The sequence below is a fragment of the Rhea pennata genome, chromosome 1, assembly GCF_028389875.1.
Source record: "Rhea pennata isolate bPtePen1 chromosome 1, bPtePen1.pri, whole genome shotgun sequence".
NCBI lineage: Eukaryota > Metazoa > Chordata > Aves > Rheiformes > Rheidae > Rhea > Rhea pennata.
Genome location: NC_084663.1, coordinates 206,618,507 through 206,636,259, shown reverse-complemented (window position 1 = coordinate 206,636,259; position 17,753 = coordinate 206,618,507). Strand labels below are relative to the sequence as shown.

The window sequence follows — 17,753 nt, the reverse complement described above, 5'->3', positions numbered from 1 at the left end:
TCAGGCATGTTCCAGCTTCTTTGTCTCGCCACTCCCCTCCACTGCCACTGGGGATGTGCGGCAGTACTCCTGCAGCCTTTAGGACGTTCTTCCCAAAGGCCACAGGCTTGGTGCCATGACAAGTAGGGATGGTGCCTTGCCAGGTCCTCTGGCTTACCAGCTAACCTCCTGATCCTCCTCAGGACTACCTCTAGTTTGGGTTTCCTGTGGCTTTGGCTGACTTTTTTCTTTTTTCCTTTTTCTGTCTATTTTTAAGGGGTGCAGCCCCATTCACCCCTCTAGCCCTTGGGCCTAGTCTAGGCCTGGTACAATAGCAGACTACTTGTGAGGTGGAGACAGCAGATGCTGCAGCGGAGTGCAGGCATGGGGTGACAAGGGATGGGGCATGGGCTGTTATGGGAGGCACCACTGCTATACAGAAGATGCCCAGGCGGCAGCAAAAGAAATACAGAGGCCTGAATCTGGGGAAGAAAAAATAAAAAAAAAAAAAAAAAGAGAGAGAGAAAGAGAAAGAAAAGAGAACATTTCCAGGGAGAACCAAGAGAACAAAGCAGTATCTCGCATGCGTAAAATGCACCGCACGTAGTCAATGTGGAAGAGTGCACAAGGGGCAAGAGGGTGTTGGCAAACATAGAAAGAGGAGGCCAAGGGGTCCTCGCGTGAGGAAGAAATCTATCAGCATGGACATCGAAGTGCATGCTGTCCAAGGACTCCAGGTGCTGCCTCCAGGACGCGGTAATGCCCTCCACTTCACCACCTCCAGACTGAACCTCGCAGCCTTCAGAGCCAGAGCAGCAGGGGAAGGAGGAGGTAGAGAGGGGTTCGAAAGTGAGCCCTGTGTGGAAACCCGTGTTGAACTGTCGTCCTCTTCTTTTACTCTCATTCTTGACGCTTTGGCCTAGATGGACCAATGCTGGGCTACAGAAGAGCTTCCTCGTGCGTTGTGGGGAGAGCCCCCTTGAGCTGGTCCCGCTTGTCTTCCTCCTAGCAAATGTTCCAGCCTCAGCTTGAAATGTCCAGGGCAACAAGAGCAAACCTAAGTAACCGCGGAGAGGATTTGCAAGAGGCGATCGGCGCACCCAGAACAACGGGCAGAGGGAACGTGTGAGAGAGCGAGGCACGACCTTTTTGGGAAACATGCACCTGAAGAGAAAGCCAGAATCAGAGCTGTGCAGGCCAAACCGGTGGAGTCGTTTGGGCAGAGGTGTTTCCTTTGCCGCCTCCTCATTGAAGGGTTGCCGCTCAGGGCAGAACGAGAACTTGTGGGAAACAGGCAGTTTTGTGTGCCTGCTTCTCCCCAGGAACTCCCTGAGTGGCCAAACGTGGGCATGAGGCCGGTCACGGGAGGAACTAGTTGTGGCTGGATTTTCAGGAAGAGGCCCCTAACGGCTTCTTTGTCCAACCTGGATTTCAGCAGTGTGAGGAGAGGGCTGAGGCAAGGGCAGAAGTGGCAGGTACCTCCCGCCTGGGGGGCTGGCCAAGGCTTTTGGTTCCAGCCTTTTGTCCCGCCTGGGAGTGGCAGCAGCATGTCACAGTGGGGGTCAGTGTCACGCCGGTGGTGGTGCCCTGTCACAGTAGCGGTGGGTGACGTGGGTGGCCCCGGCGGTACAAAAAGGGCTGCGGGGCGCGGGCAGCCCCAGGCTGGAGGCGGCGCCTCTGAGCAGGGGACAGGTGCGGGCAGGGGAGGTGGCGCCGCTGCGCGCACGGCCAGGCCCAGGGTGCTGCTCCAGCCCTGTGGAGCTCCCGGGCCGTGGCCCCGCTGCCCTGGGGCCTGCCCCGGCGCGGCCCCTGCGGCAGGCGGTGAGAGGCAGCGCCGGGGCCTGGGTGGGGGAGCTCTGCAGGACCGGGCAGGAAGGGGCTCGCGTGGGGCTGCCGCAGCGGCAGGAGCGGGGCCCCACGTCGCGGCCGCTGGGGCTGGGCTGGACTGGGCTGGGCTGCAGAGTCACCCTGGCCCCGCTGCTCCCCCAGGGTCGGCGAAGGAGTGCCTGGAGTGGAGACCCCGGCGCCGCCGGGACAGATCTTTTCCGGAGCACTCGCTGTCGAGCCGTCTCGTGTGCGCCATGAAGCGCAAGGCGCCCGACGCCAGGGAGGAGGGTGAGAGCAGAGGGACCCCGAGCTCCTGTGCTGCGCACGAGGCCGGGGGCGCGGGGAGGGACGTGCTAGGCTGCAGAGGCATGCAGGGAGGAACGGTCTGTGCTGGGAAGGGGCGAGAGGGGCCGGGAGAGGCAAGGGGAAGGCGAGGGGGCAGGTCGTGCGTGGGAACCCCTGGGGCCAGTGCAGGAGCCTCCTCTGGGTCAGCGTGGGGCTGTCGCGGAGCCGTGGGGGATGCAGGCAGCACCAGGAGGGCATTTGGAGAGCCGGGAAAGAGCGGGCCCTGCCAGGGGAAGCCCTCCAGGACACTTGTGCAGGCCCCAGAGAGATGCTCAGTGCTTGCGGCCTTTGCTCTGCCCCTGCAGCCTGCGTGCTGTGTCGCCGGGCCGATTCCGACGCGGATAAGTACGGCGAGAAACGCCGGAATGGTGGACTCTGTGCCCATGAGAATTGCCTGGTGAGTCTCCCGGGAGACGCCTCCAGCTCCCGCCTGGTGCCCCTGCCCAGCACCTTGTAATCTCCATGGCCACGTGGGCAGCGTGGGGCGTGGGGAGGGGGCGGGGTTTGTGGCTGTGGGAAATCCCATCCCAAGAGCTCTGGGGGGAGTCACCTCCTCCTCAACAACTCCTGCGCTTGCTGGGGACCCTTTGCTGCGTGCTGCTCGGGCTCTCCAGGTCTGCCCCAGCATGGCAGGGGCTCAGCTCAGGAAGGCCCAGCAGCCCAGCGCTGCCTGCTGGAGTGCTCCCCAGCCCCTCGCCCGGGCGCTCGCCGCCAGGGCCTTCCCTGCCCACAGCACAGCCCAGTTCTCCAGGCCTTTGCGCTGCTTGTTGTGCAGCAGCTCCGAGGCCCAGCAGCACTGCAGGTCACCCAGCCCCAGGCACCGGAGCGTGGCCTGCCCTGGACCTCTCGCCGGTGTCTCAGCACCATCCGCTAGCAATGCGCCATGCCTGCAGGACTGAATGAGCGCTGGGAGCTTTCTGTTTTTCAGTATCTTGCCGGCGGGCTCCCCGTGAGACGCGCGTCTGAGACGGGAGCCGACGAGTTTCTTCCGGCAGAGATCAGGCGGGTGGTGAAGCGGGCAAGTCGGAAGGTGAGGAGCTCGTAGGGGTGGGGGTTTGTGCAAGCTCAGCCTGGACCCCGGGAAGGAAATCGCGGGCAGTTGTGTGAGTCGCAGGAGCTCCAGAGAGGCTCCGGCAGAAGGCAGAAGCCCAGTGCTGGAGGCGGCTGTGCAGGTCGTGAGGCCGCGGTGCCCCCACGCCCGCAGCCTTGGCAAAGGTGTGGGGCAGGCCTTGGGGGACCGTGAGCACGTGGGGCTGATGAGGGTCTGCTGTTCTCTTTCCAGCTGTGCTACGTCTGTGGTGAGCGCGGGGCCACCATTTGCTGCCATCAGAAGGGCTGCAAGCGCAGCTTCCACTTCCCGTGCGGCTGCGAAGACGGCTGCGTCTCGCAGTTCTTTGGGCAGTACAGGTAAGAGCTGGGGAGCCTCGTGCTGGGCTGCCTTGGTCTCAGTCGGCCTCCTGCCGGCGCCGGCCAAGCGGACAAAGCAGCTGCGTGCTCTGCCCGGCGGTGCCCCTGCCAGAGCCCTGCCAGAGCCAGCGCTGGGTCGTGGAGGGCTCCTTTCTGCCACCGTTTCCCCTGCCCTGGGTGCCGGAGCAGAGCGGGAGGGTCTGCCACCAGCCATGCACTGGCAGTGTCTTGCTGTGGGTGCCCTGGGAGCTGGGGATGCCTGCCGGGCTGCGGGCTGCCAAGCCGGCGTCTTGGTCAGGTCTCCTCCGCACAGGCAAGGTGCCCAGCTGGGCGAGAGGGCGCCGGAGCCCCCGTGAGAGGCAGGATGTGCAGGCCTCTGGCAGAACCTGCCGCGCCCCTCGAGTGGCAGATGCAGGGGAAGTGGGAAAGGGATGGGAAGAGAGACTCGCGCGTGTTGCCCGGGGAGCAACCAGCCTCTGCCGCCTTTGGGGTAGTCTTGTCGAGAAAGGCGGGGCGACTCCGCACGTCCCGACCTTGCCCAGCGCTTCCGTGTTGCGCCCAGGTCCTTCTGCCGGGCACATCGCCCGGAGCAACAAGTGCAGGCGCACCAGGATGGGGAGACCTCCTGCCTCATCTGTCTGGAGCCCGTGGAGGGAAAGCTCTCCCACCACACGCTGGTGTGCCCCGCGTGTAAGCACGCGTGGTTCCACCGTGGCTGCGTCCAGGTAGGAGGCCCTTCCCGCGCCCCTTGGGCACGGCAGGTGGCCAGCAGCGGGCAGTGGCCCACTCACGCTGCCTGGGGCTCTCTTGCAGCGACAGGCTCTTGGGGCAGGCTTCTTCTGCTTCCAGTGCCCGCAGTGCCAAGACAGGGAGGCTTTCCTGTGGGAAATGTCTTCCGTGGGCATCCGAGTGCCCCTCAGGTTGGTTCTCTTCTGCCCTTGCCCTGTGGCCACGAGAGAGAAGAAGGGCACGGGCCGAAGGGGCCAGGGAGACTCATGCCCTTGCTTGGCTTCTGCCCGGCAGACAACCCACGTGGGAGGCAGAGGGAGCTTTTGAGGAGCTCTACGAGAGGCACGGGCGATGCGATGCCAGCCGGTGTCTTTGTGCGCGCGGCCAAGAGGAGGCAGCGGAAGAGGGGTAAGTCAGCCAAGCAGCAGTTTCCCCCCTGCCCACGTGGCAGCAGGTGCCTTTGTAGCAGCCTGGCACCATCTCGGAAGGTCTTTGGAAGGGGGATGGACGGCCTGCAGGGCAGGAAGGAGAGAGAGAGGGAGAGGGCTTTGCCACGGCAGTGCCGAGCTCCCAGGCCAGGAGGCATCATCTCCTGCTAGCTCTGGGCTAGTGGCACACCAAGGAGCGGAGGGTTGGCCTGGGGCTGTGCCCAGGCTCTTGCCACCCTGCAGGGCTGCGGGAGCAAGGCCTCTTGTTGCTCAGGTGGTGCCAGCTGGGGGAGCTCTGCCGGGTAGCCTCCTGCTCACCTCCCTCTGCCCTTGGCTGCCTCCCTGGTGTCCCTGCCAGCCCTGGCTGCCCCTCTGGCCACCCACCCCTTTGCTTTCCCAGGCCGTGGCAGCTGCTGCTCTGCTCCTCCTGTGCTGCCAAGGGCACGCACCGCCGCTGCTCCGCCTTGAGGCCCTCCACAGCCACCTGGGAGTGTGACGACTGTGCGGGGCTGGGCACCAGTAAGAGGAGACCCCGGGTGCATGCAGGCGCCCCCAGGCCAGAGGCAGGAGCCAGACAAGGCCCGCCTGCGGATGCTCAGGCTGCGCTTGGCAGAGGCTCTCTCCTCGCCGGGCAGCCCGCGCTCTGGCCTCTCCTGGCCTGGGCGCAAGGGGCCGTGCTGCTGACCTTCCTGCCTCTCCTGCAGCCTCCAGCACGCAGTCGGGGACGGCCAGCGCCAGCACCAGCAGACAGGCAGCATCGTCGGCCAGCTCCCAGGCTCCCGCGAGCAGCAGGCGCTCAGGCCAGACGGGGCCAGAGCGAAGGCCGGGCCGCGGGCGGCTACAGCGCCGCTCCAAACAGCCGTACAGCCGGCGCTGAAGAGCCCGCGCTGCCCCAGCCCGCTGGGGCTGCTTGCTGGCAGCTCTGTGCATCGGGCCCAAGGGATGCCAGCGCTGCCCAGCCCCTGCCAGAGGGAGCCCCGTGAGGCCTGCTGCGAGCGCCCAGCCTGGGTCATCCCTCCGGATGCACTGGGCAGGGGGATGCTGCCTTCCTGCCAGTGGGAACCAACCACCCCCTGCCTGCCTGTCAATAAAGAGAATTGAGTTCTAGTCCTGTGGCAAGAGCGGTGGCATTTGTGAAGTTGCAGGCGAGATCGATGGATGAAAACCCCCTTTGGGAGAGAGAAAATTGCCCTAGAGCTGCGGTACACACTGTGGGTGCCCAGGGCGCAGAGCTCCGTAGTTGCCGGGGTGGCCCAAGAACTCACCACTGGTCTCTGCATTGATGAGACAATTGGACTGACCGGTGGCAGTGCACCAACTGCAGACCAGGTCCCTGACTGCAGAGCCTGTGAGAGAGGTGGGATTGTTTTGCTTGGAGAAGGGAAGACTCTGGCTCCGGCTCCGGCTCCGGCTCCTGCTCTGGCTCCGGGGGGAGGGGGAGTTGCCCTCAATGTTGAAAGTATCTGATGGGAGGGTGTAAAGAAGACGGAGGCCCTCCTCTCAAGGTGCTGTGAGCAGGCGAGAGGCAAAGGGCTCAAAGTGGCAGGCAGGAAATTCCAACTGAAGCTTGGAAAACACTTCCTGCTTGTGAGGGTGCTGGAACGTTGGAACAGGCTTCCTCGAGAGGTGGTGGAGTCTCCATCCTTGGAGACCTTGACAAGCCGACTGGCCCTGGTGCCAGGCAAGCTGCTCTAGCAGAGCCTGCCTGAGCAGGCTGCTTGGGACCACATGGCCTGCAGACGTGCCATCCAAGCCCAAGTGTTCTGTGATTTTAGGAACTCCTCATCGCTGGCACAAACCTTGACTTCAGCAAGGCTTTTGACACTGTCTCCCATAACGTCCTCCCAGAGAAGCTCGGGAAGGGTGGGTTAGACGAGTGGACAGTGAGGTGGCTTGAGAACTGGCTGAAAGGCAGAGCTCACAGGGTCGTCATCGGTGGCGTGGAGTCTAGTTGGAGGCCTGTGGCTAGTGGCGTCCCCCAGGGCTCAGTCCTGGGTCCCATCCTGTTCAATTTCTTCATCAATAACCTGGATGAGGGGACGGAGTGCCTCCTCAGCAAGTTTGCAGATGATGCCAAGCTGGGAGGAGTGGCTGACACACCAGTGGGCTGTGCTGCCATTCAGAGAGACCTGGACAGGCTGGAGAGTTGGGCGGAGAGGAATCTCAGGAGGTTCAACAAGGGCAAGCCCAGGGTCCTGCACTTAGGGAAAAATAACCCTAGGCACCAGGACAAGCTGGGGGCTGACCTCCTGGAGAGCAGCTCTGCAGAGAAGGACCTGGGAGTGCTGGGGGATGACAAGTTGACCATGAGCCAGCAATGTGCCCTTGTGGCCAAGAAGGCCAATGGAGAGTCTCCTGGGGTGCGCTGGGAGGAGTGTTGCCAGCAGGTGGAGGGAGGTGATCCTGCCCCTCTCCTCAGCCCTGCGGAGGCCTCATCTCGAGTCCTGTGTCCAGTTCTGGGCTCCCCAGGACAAGACACACATGGAGCTACTGCAGAGAGTCCAGCACAGGGCTACGAAGATGATCAGAGGGCTGGAGCACCTGCCCTATGAGGAACGGCTGCGCGAGCTGGTCCTCTTCAGCCTGGGGAAGAGAAGACCAAGGGCGGGGGGTGGGGGGAATCTTATCAATGTGTATAAGTACCTGGAGGGAGGATGTCAAGGAGATGGGGACAAACTCTTTTCAGTTGCCCCGTGAGACAGGACAAGAGGCAATGGGCAGAAACTGAACCACAGGAAGTTCCGCCTGACCGTGAGGGGGAATTTCTTCACTGTGAGAGTGGCAGAGCACTGGACCAGGCTGCCCAGAGAGGTTGTGGAGTCTCCTTCTCTGGAGATCTTCAAGGCCCGCCTGGACGCAACCCTGTCTAACATGCTCTAGGTGACCCTGCTGAGCCCCTGCTGAACTAGGTTCTACTAGATGATCTCCAGAGGTCCCTTCCAACCTTACTGATTCTATGATTCTATGAAAGCATCGGACTCATGGTCACAACCACTCTCCGTTCCTGAAGATTCCCCTGGCACCTCCTGCTGTGCCTGCATTCAGCCTGGGCACAAGCTGGGTGCTTGGGTGTGTTGATTAACACCTTGGGTGGAGGCCCTGGCCATTGCCGAAACGGCCTCTTGGATCATTCTGGGCTCAGATGCGGGGGCCGGACTGCCGGGCTCACAGGATGGCTCTCCTCTTCCCGTGTGGCAGCCTTTGCGCAGGGGCTACTTGGTGGCCTCCTCGGTCGGGTGCCGAGCCCTTAGCCCTCAGGCATGTTCCAGCTTCTTTGTCTCGCCACTCCCCTCCACTGCCACTGGGGATGTGCGGCAGTACTCCTGCAGCCTTTAGGACGTTCTTCCCAAAGGCCACAGGCTTGGTGCCATGACAAGTAGGGATGGTGCCTTGCCAGGTCCTCTGGCTTACCAGCTAACCTCCTGATCCTCCTCAGGACTACCTCTAGTTTGGGTTTCCTGTGTCTTTGGCTTACTTTTTTCTTTTTTCCTTTTTCTGTCTATTTTTAAGGGGTGCAGCCCCATTCACCCCTCTAGCCCTTGGGCCTAGTCTAGGCCTGGTACAATAGCAGACTACTTGTGAGGTGGAGACAGCAGATGCTGCAGCGGAGTGCAGGCATGGGGTGACAAGGGATGGGGCATGGGCTGTTATGGGAGGCACCACTGCTATACAGAAGATGCCCAGGCGGCAGCAAAAGAAATACAGAGGCCTGAATCTGGGGAAGAAAAAAAAAAAAAAAAAAAAAAAAAAAAAGAGAGAGAGAGAGAAAGAGAAAGAAAAAGAGAAAGAAAAGAGAACATTTCCAGGGAGAACCAAGAGAACAAAGCAGTATCTCGCATGCGTAAAATGCACCGCACGTAGTCAATGTGGAAGAGTGCACAAGGGGCAAGAGGGTGTTGGCAAACATAGAAAGAGGAGGCCAAGGGGTCCTCGCGTGAGGAAGAAATCTATCAGCATGGACATCGAAGTGCATGCTGTCCAAGGACTCCAGGTGCTGCCTCCAGGACGCGGTAATGCCCTCCACTTCACCACCTCCAGACTGAACCTCGCAGCCTTCAGAGCCAGAGCAGCAGGGGAAGGAGGAGGTAGAGAGGGGTTCGAAAGTGAGCCCTGTGTGGAAACCCGTGTTGAACTGTCGTCCTCTTCTTTTACTCTCATTCTTGACGCTTTGGCCTAGATGGACCAATGCTGGGCTACAGAAGAGCTTCCTCGTGCGTTGTGGGGAGAGCCCCCTTGAGCTGGTCCCGCTTGTCTTCCTCCTAGCAAATGTTCCAGCCTCAGCTTGAAATGTCCAGGGCAACAAGAGCAAACCTAAGTAACCGCGGAGAGGATTTGCAAGAGGCGATCGGCGCACCCAGAACAACGGGCAGAGGGAACGTGTGAGAGAGCGAGGCACGACCTTTTTGGGAAACATGCACCTGAAGAGAAAGCCAGAATCAGAGCTGTGCAGGCCAAACCGGTGGAGTCGTTTGGGCAGAGGTGTTTCCTTTGCCGCCTCCTCATTGAAGGGTTGCCGCTCAGGGCAGAACGAGAACTTGTGGGAAACAGGCAGTTTTGTGTGCCTGCTTCTCCCCAGGAACTCCCTGAGTGGCCAAACGTGGGCATGAGGCCGGTCACGGGAGGAACTAGTTGTGGCTGGATTTTCAGGAAGAGGCCCCTAACGGCTTCTTTGTCCAACCTGGATTTCAGCAGTGTGAGGAGAGGGCTGAGGCAAGGGCAGAAGTGGCAGGTACCTCCCGCCTGGGGGGCTGGCCAAGGCTTTTGGTTCCAGCCTTTTGTCCCGCCTGGGAGTGGCAGCAGCATGTCACAGTGGGGGTCAGTGTCACGCCGGTGGTGGTGCCCTGTCACAGTAGCGGTGGGTGACACGGGCCGGTCCGGCAATACAAAAAGGGCTGCGGGGCGCGGGCAGCCCCAGGCTGGAGGCGGCGCCTCTGAGCACGGGACAGGTGCGGGCAGGGGAGGTGGCGCCGCCCCGCGCACGGCCAGGCCCAGGGTGCTGCTCCAGCCCTGTGGAGCTCCCGGGCCGTGGCCCCGCTGCCCTGGGGCCTGCCCCGGCGCGGCCCCTGCGGCAGGCGGTGAGAGGCAGCGCCGGGGCCCGGGTGGGGGAGCTCTGCAGGAGCCAGGCAGGAAGGGGCTCGCGCGGGGCTGCCGCAGCGGCAGGAGCGGGGCCCCACGTCGCGGCCGCTGGGGCTGGGCTGGACTGGGCTGGGCTGCAGAGTCACCCTGGCCCCGCTGCTCCCCCAGGGTCGGCGAAGGAGTGCCTGGAGTGGAGACCCCGGCGCCGCCGGGACAGATCTTTTCCGGAGCACTCGCTGTCGAGCCGCCTCGTGTGCGCCATGAAGCGCAAGGCGCCCGACGCCAGGGAGGAGGGTGAGAGCAGAGGGACCCCGAGCTCCTGTGCTGCGCACGAGGCCGGGGGCGCGGGGAGGGACGTGCTAGGCTGCAGAGGCATGCAGGGAGGAACGGTCTGTGCTGGGAAGGGGCGAGAGGGGCCGGGAGAGGCAAGGGGAAGGCGAGGGGGCAGGTCGTGCGTGGGAACCCCTGGGGCCAGTGCAGGAGCCTCCTCTGGGTCAGCGTGGGGCTGTCGCGGAGCCGTGGGGGATGCAGGCAGCACCAGGAGGGCATTTGGAGAGCCGGGAAAGAGCGGGCCCTGCCAGGGGAAGCCCTCCAGGACACTTGTGCAGGCCCCAGAGAGATGCTCAGTGCTTGCGGCCTTTGCTCTGCCCCTGCAGCCTGCGTGCTGTGTCGCCGGGCCGATTCCGACGCGGATAAGTACGGCGAGAAACGCCGGAATGGTGGACTCTGTGCCCATGAGAATTGCCTGGTGAGTCTCCCGGGAGACGCCTCCAGCTCCCGCCTGGTGCCCCTGCCCAGCACCTTGTAATCTCCATGGCCACGTGGGCAGCGTGGGGCGTGGGGAGGGGGCGGGGTTTGTGGCTGTGGGAAATCCCATCCCAAGAGCTCTGGGGGGTGTCACCTCCTCCTCAACAACTCCTGCGCTTGCTGGGGACCCTTTGCTGCGTGCTGCTCGGGCTCTCCAGGTCTGCCCCAGCATGGCAGGGGCTCAGCTCAGGAAGGCCCAGCAGCCCAGCGCTGCCTGCGGGAGTGCTCCCCAGCCCCTCGCCCGGGCGCTCGCCGCCAGGGCCTTCCCTGCCCACAGCACAGCCCAGTTCTCCAGGCCTTTGCGCTGCTTGTTGTGCAGCAGCTCCGAGGCCCAGCAGCACTGCAGGTCACCCAGCCCCAGGCACCGGAGCGTGGCCTGCCCTGGACCTCTCGCCGGTGTCTCAGCACCATCCGCTAGCAATGCGCCATGCCTGCAGGACTGAATGAGCGCTGGGAGCTTTCTGTTTTTCAGTATCTTGCCGGCGGGCTCCCCGTGAGACGCGCGTCTGAGACGGGAGCCGACGAGTTTCTTCCGGCAGAGATCAGGCGGGTGGTGAAGCGGGCAAGTCGGAAGGTGAGGAGCTCGTAGGGGTGGGGGTTTGTGCAAGCTCAGCCTGGACCCCGGGAAGGAAATCGCGGGCAGTTGTGTGAGTCGCAGGAGCTCCAGAGAGGCTCCGGCAGAAGGCAGAAGCCCAGTGCTGGAGGCGGCTGTGCAGGTCGTGAGGCCGCGGTGCCCCCACGCCCGCAGCCTTGGCAAAGGTGTGGGGCAGGCCTTGGGGGGCCGCGAGCACGTGGGGCTGATGAGGGTCTGCTGTTCTCTTTCCAGCTGTGCTACGTCTGTGGTGAGCGCGGGGCCACCATTTGCTGCCATCAGAAGGGCTGCAAGCGCAGCTTCCACTTCCCGTGCGGCTGCGAAGACGGCTGCGTCTCGCAGTTCTTTGGGCAGTACAGGTAAGAGCTGGGGAGCCTCGTGCTGGGCTGCCTTGGCCTCAGTCGGCCTCCTGCCGGCGCCGGCCAAGCGGACAAAGCAGCTGCGTGCTCTGCCCGGCGGTGCCCCTGCCAGAGCCCTGCCAGAGCCAGCGCCGGGGCGTGGAGGGCTCCTTTCTGCCACCGTTTCCCCTGCCCTGGGTGCCGGAGCAGAGCGGGAGGGTCTGCCACCAGCCATGCGCTGGCAGTGCCTTGCTGTGGGTGCCCTGGGAGCTGGGGATGCCTGCCGGGCTGCGGGCTGCCAAGCCGGCGTCTTGGTCAGGCCTCCTCCGCACAGGCAAGGTGCCCAGCTGGGCGAGAGGGCGCCGGAGCCCCCGTGAGAGGCAGGATGTGCAGGCCTCTGGCAGAACCTGCCGCGCCCCTCGAGTGGCAGATGCAGGGGAAGTGGGAAAGGGATGGGAAGAGAGACTCGCGCGTGTTGCCCGGGGAGCAACCAGCCTCTGCCGCCTTTGGGGTAGTCTTGTCGAGAAAGGCGGGGCGACTCCGCACGTCCCGACCTTGCCCAGCGCTTCCGTGTTGCGCCCAGGTCCTTCTGCCGGGCACATCGCCCGGAGCAACAAGTGCAGGCGCACCAGGATGGGGAGACCTCCTGCCTCATCTGTCTGGAGCCCGTGGAGGGAAAGCTCTCCCACCACACGCTGGTGTGCCCCGCATGTAAGCACGCGTGGTTCCACCGTGGCTGCGTCCAGGTAGGAGGCCCTTCCCGCGCCCCTTGGGCACAGCAGGTGGCCAGCAGCGGGCAGTGGCCCACTCACGCTGCCTGGGGCTCTCTTGCAGCGACAGGCTCTTGGGGCAGGCTTCTTCTGCTTCCAGTGCCCGCAGTGCCAAGACAGGGAGGCTTTCCTGTGGGAAATGTCTTCCGTGGGCATCCGAGTGCCCCTCAGGTTGGTTCTCTTCTGCCCTTGCCCTGTGGCCACGAGAGAGAAGAAGGGCACAGGCCGAAGGGGCCGGGGAGGCTCATGCCCTTGCTTGGCTTCTGCCCGGCAGACAACCCACGTGGGAGGCAGAGGGAGCTTTTGAGGAGCTCTACGAGAGGCACGGGCGATGCGATGCCAGCCGGTGTCTTTGTGCGCGCGGCCGAGAGGAGGCAGCGGAAGAGGGGTAAGTCAGCCAAGCAGCAGTTTCCCCCCTGCCCACGTGGCAGCAGGTGCCTTTGTGGCAGCCTGGCACCATCTCGGAAGGTCTTTGGAAGGGGGATGGACGGCCTGCAGGGCAGGAAGGAGAGAGAGAGGGAGAGGGCTTTGCCACGGCAGTGCCGAGCTCCCAGGCCAGGAGGCATCATCTCCTGCTAGCTCTGGGCTAGTGGCACACCAAGGAGCGGAGGGTTGGCCTGGGGCTGTGCCCAGGCTCTTGCCACCCTGCAGGGCTGCGGGAGCAAGGCCTCTTGTTGCTCAGGTGGTGCCAGCTGGGGGAGCTCTGCCGGGTAGCCTCCTGCTCACCTCCCTCTGCCCTTGGCTGCCTCCCTGGTGTCCCTGCCAGCCCTGGCTGCCCCTCTGGCCACCCACCCCTTTGCTTTCCCAGGCCGTGGCAGCTGCTGCTCTGCTCCTCCTGTGCTGCCAAGGGCACGCACCGCCGCTGCTCCGCCTTGAGGCCCTCCACAGCCACCTGGGAGTGTGACGACTGTGCGGGGCTGGGCACCAGTAAGAGGAGACCCCGGGTGCATGCAGGCGCCCCCAGGCCAGAGGCAGGAGCCAGACAAGGCCCGCCTGCGGATGCTCAGGCTGCGCTTGGCAGAGGCTCTCTCCTCGCCGGGCAGCCCGCGCTCTGGCCTCTCCTGGCCTGGGCGCAAGGGGCCGTGCTGCTGACCTTCCTGCCTCTCCTGCAGCCTCCAGCACGCAGTCGGGGACGGCCAGCGCCAGCACCAGCAGACAGGCAGCATCGTCGGCCAGCTCCCAGGCTCCCGCGAGCAGCAGGCGCTCAGGCCAGACGGGGCCAGAGCGAAGGCCGGGCCGCGGGCGGCTACAGCGCCGCTCCAAACAGCCGTACAGCCGGCGCTGAAGAGCCCGCGCTGCCCCAGCCCGCTGGGGCTGCTTGCTGGCAGCTCTGTGCATCGGGCCTTCTGTGTTCTATTCTTCAGGAAAAGTAGAAACTAAGAATTTTGTTTTATCATATTTAAATATATCATTGTTTTTTTTTATTTGTAATATTGTTAATATATTAAAATATTTTTTCCATTTACATATCATCTGTTTTTCTTTCTCTAATAATTAGTTCTGGACTAGTAATAATTCTTTCTCTACACTTAAAGTTTGTTTTATAGTACCAAAGATTTCTGAGTTTTATGTAAATTAATTTTTCCTCTTTTCCTGTAAACAAATTTCTTTGTATAACAGTCAGTAACAGCAAAATGTCAGTAATCCCTCAGTGCCTTGTTTTTCTTATTTTACACCCTATGTCCCAAGTCCTGTCATTTATTTGGGAAGTATCTCGTTGCATGTAGACAGGCATTCATGCATCGTAAACCAGTTTACTTGTAGGCAATGGGCCTTGGACTTTCACAGCTATGAACAAGGGCTTACTCAATATTTTTTCAGCATCCTTTATGCCAGTGATGCTCTCAGATTTCAAACTATTCACTGAGGCTTGAGTCTCAACACTGAAATCATGCATTATCAAAATCAATCACATAAGTATGAAAAAGACTGACCTTTTTTTTAGTATGAGTTACATAGACTCTATCTGAATAGAAAAATGCTATTTCTTCTAAAGGCTGTAATTTTTTTTGATGTCAAGTTAGCTTGTAAATGGACCTCATTCTTCACCCCTAACTTTCTGATCATCTGCAGTGCACTCAGGTCAGCTCACACCCTGAGTAAAATTAGGAGTGAGATACAGATTTAAGCTGAATTCTTTATATGTCAGAGAAAAAGATATAATAATATATCCGCTTGCCTTGCCTCACCTCTGCCTTGTTCTTGTTACTCCAACCAGGCTCCAGTGCACCTAGCACAGCCATATGGCTCTTTTCCACCTCTCACATAGCCTCCTGCCTGAAGGCTTGTATAAGGTACTGCAGTTTGTCCACCTCTGCTCTCTACTAGAAGGAATCTAGCAGAAAGGGCCATTGGCCCTTCAAGCATTAAACATGATCTTCCTTAACTCAGATAAAACGGAGTAATGCTCCTGGGAGCAAGGGACTCAGAGGTTTTTCCCTTCTGTTTCTGTGCAGCTCCCAATGGTTTAGATGAACATATCTGGCATCTCCTGAAGAGTTACTTTCTTTGTTTGCATCAAATCTATCCCTTTGGAACCAAAATAAGGATTTTCAAAAACATGTATGGGAGATAAAATTGCTGAGTAACAGAGATGCGTGTGTTATAATACTGCTTGGAAATCTTTGAAGTTCAGGCAAGAAAAAGGCAAGCAAAGTGCTATAGAATTAACCAAAATTAATCTGGATTTAATTCTTTGTTCTGGTTAACTTTCTTACAACTGCTGTTCAGCTGGGTGTTGTCCTTGGCTTTATTTAGCTGCTATTAGGAAATAAGCATTAACTACTTCCATGGTTAGTTGAGCAAGTACATCAGACTTGTTTGGTAAGCAAACAGATTTTGCAGGCAGATTCTTTCTTCTTTTCTTTGAGAATAAAAACTCTTAAAGCTCAGATTTTGCATTATCTCTAACCCTATAAAATGGAAAATAAGCCTAGGTACTGGCAGTAGGGGTCAAAGGAAAGAAGTGGTAAAGACCAGAATCTTTATCTCTAGGTGCTTTCTCATCAGAATTAAGAAGCACTTTCCCATGAGTGAATTAATTCTTACTTCAAATCCATTCAACTTCATTATTTGACGATTTCACTCTCTAACTGCTTCTCCTTCTGTACCTACTACTATCCATCAACAGCTTTAAATTTAATTGATCCAGAAGCAAATGAATTTATTACAGCTTCATGGTTGTCTTCTCTTAAAACACCCTGAGAAAAACTCCACTATGTTGATTTTTTCCTGAGATCATGTTCTAGTTAGATTCCCGGGGGCCAAACATCCGGTTTGGCAAGCCAGCACAAACACACACACACACAAACACTCTTCAGTAGCAAGCAGTTTATTAGTAGATACTTACAAACAGACCGACCCGATGGTAATCTCGAGAAGGACCACCTCAATGCTTGTCCCGATCGTCTGCATGGTGAGGGAGAGAGTCGGCAGGCACAATCTTTTTGGGCGTCCCCGAGGAGGCAACGTGGTCCTCTGTTGTGTAGCAGCCTCCCTCTCCTTCAGAAAACTCCGGCATTTATGATTACTTGCGGGAGGCGGGAGCCCTGGCACATGGGGCCAAGAAGTGCAGGGAGTCTAGCCCAACTCCTCCCCGGTTGCATAACTGGGCTATGACACTGCGCACGCATGCAGACTTATTTCGGGGGCCACATTTGACTTTGAGGGTCGCTATTTCACTACCCTTCAGCTTCTGACCTTCATGTTGACTGCTTCTCATGGTAATTCTGTGGCTGGAAGCCACAGAATCTATGTGACCAACCGCTGTTCTTTCTCACAGATTTCCAAGACCTTGTTAGTTACTTATTTGTATCCCGCTTAACACAGCGGTATTGTTCTAGGCACTAAAAAGTTACAACACTAGACTATTCTGACCAAGTATCAGGTATCAAGTATCAGGCGCTGAAGAGCCCGCGCTGCCCCAGCCCGCTGGGGCTGCTTGCTGGCAGCTCTGTGCATCGGGCCCAAGGGATGCCAGCGCTGCCCAGCCCCTGCCAGAGGGAGCCCCGTGAGGCCTGCTGCGAGCGCCCAGCCTGGGTCATCCCTCCGGATGCACTGGGCAGGGGGATGCTGCCTTCCTGCCAGTGGGAACCAACCACCCCCTGCCTGCCTGTCAATAAAGAGAATTGAGTTCTAGTCCTGTGGCAAGAGCGGTGGCATTTGTGAAGCTGCAGGCGAGATCGACGAATGAAAACCCCCTTTGGGAGAGAGAAAATTGCCCTAGAGCTGCGGTACACACTGTGGGTGCCCAGGGCGCAGAGCTCCGTAGTTGCCGGGGTGGCCCAAGAACTCACCACTGGTCTCTGCATTGATGAGACAATTGGACTGACCGGTGGCAGTGCACCAACTGCAGACCAGGTCCCTGACTGCAGAGCCTGTGAGAGAGGTGGGATTGTTTTGCTTGGAGAAGGGAAGACTCTGGCTCCGGCTCCGGCTCCGGCTCCTGCTCTGGCTCTGGGGGGAGGGGGAGTTGCCCTCAATGTTGAAAGTATCTGATAGGAGGGTGTAAAGAAGACGGAGGCCCTCCTCTCAAGGTGCTCTGTGAGCAGGCGAGAGGCAAAGGGCTCAAAGTGGCAGGCAGGAAATTCCAACTGAAGCTTGAAAAACACTTCCTGCTTGTGAGGGTGCTGGAACGTTGGAACAGGCTTCCTCGAGAGGTGGTGGAGTCTCCATCCTTGGAGACCTTGACAAGCCGACTGGCCCTGGTGCCAGGCAAGCTGCTCTAGCAGAGCCTGCCTGAGCAGGCTGCTTGGGACCACATGGCCTGCAGACGTGCCATCCAAGCCCAAGTGTTCTGTGATTTTAGGAACTCCTCATCGCTGGCATAAACCTTGACTTCAGCAAGGCTTTTGACACTGTCTCCCATAACGTCCTCCCAGAGAAGCTCGGGAAGGGTGGGTTAGACGAGTGGACAGTGAGGTGGCTTGAGAACTGGCTGAAAGGCAGAGCTCACAGGGTCGTCATCGGTGGCGTGGAGTCTAGTTGGAGGCCTGTGGCTAGTGGCGTCCCCCAGGGCTCAGTCCTGGGTCCCATCCTGTTCAACTTTTTCATCAATAACCTGGATGAGGGGACGGAGTGACTCCTCAGCAAGTTTGCAGATGATGCCAAGCTGGGAGGAGTGGCTGACACACCAGTGGGCTGTGCTGCCATTCAGAGAGACCTGGACAGGCTGGAGAGTTGGGTATAGAGGAATCTCAGGAGGTTCAACAAGGGCAAGCCCAGGGTCCTGCACTTAGGGAAAAATAACCCTAGGCACCAGGACAAGCTGGGGGCTGACCTCCTGGAGAGCAGCTCTGCAGAGAAGGACCTGGGAGTGCTGGGGGATGACAAGTTGACCATGAGCCAGCAATGTGCCCTTGTGGCCAAGAAGGCCAATGGAGAGTCTCCTGGGGTGCGCTGGGAGGAGTGTTGCCAGCAGGTGGAGGGAGGTGATCCTGCCCCTCTCCTCAGCCCT

General features: G+C 59.9%; 2 protein-coding genes across 2 annotated transcripts; both read left to right on the top strand.

Annotated features, from left to right (window-relative positions):
* The first annotated feature begins 2,060 nt into the window (after positions 1-2,060).
* LOC134145617 (PHD finger protein 7-like) lies at positions 2,061-5,592 on the top strand. The gene is made up of 9 exons (XM_062585325.1): positions 2,061-2,094; positions 2,457-2,548; positions 3,080-3,181; positions 3,434-3,558; positions 4,121-4,283; positions 4,372-4,478; positions 4,582-4,695; positions 5,116-5,234; positions 5,420-5,592. Exons 1-9 carry the CDS (start codon positions 2,061-2,063, stop codon positions 5,590-5,592), a joined length of 1,029 nt encoding a protein of 342 aa, XP_062441309.1.
* Positions 5,593-10,051: 4,459 nt separating this feature from the next.
* LOC134145564 (PHD finger protein 7-like) lies at positions 10,052-13,583 on the top strand. Its single transcript, XM_062585190.1, has 9 exons — positions 10,052-10,085; positions 10,448-10,539; positions 11,071-11,172; positions 11,425-11,549; positions 12,112-12,274; positions 12,363-12,469; positions 12,573-12,686; positions 13,107-13,225; positions 13,411-13,583. Exons 1-9 carry the CDS (start codon positions 10,052-10,054, stop codon positions 13,581-13,583), a joined length of 1,029 nt encoding a protein of 342 aa, XP_062441174.1.
* Positions 13,584-17,753: the final 4,170 nt, after the last annotated feature.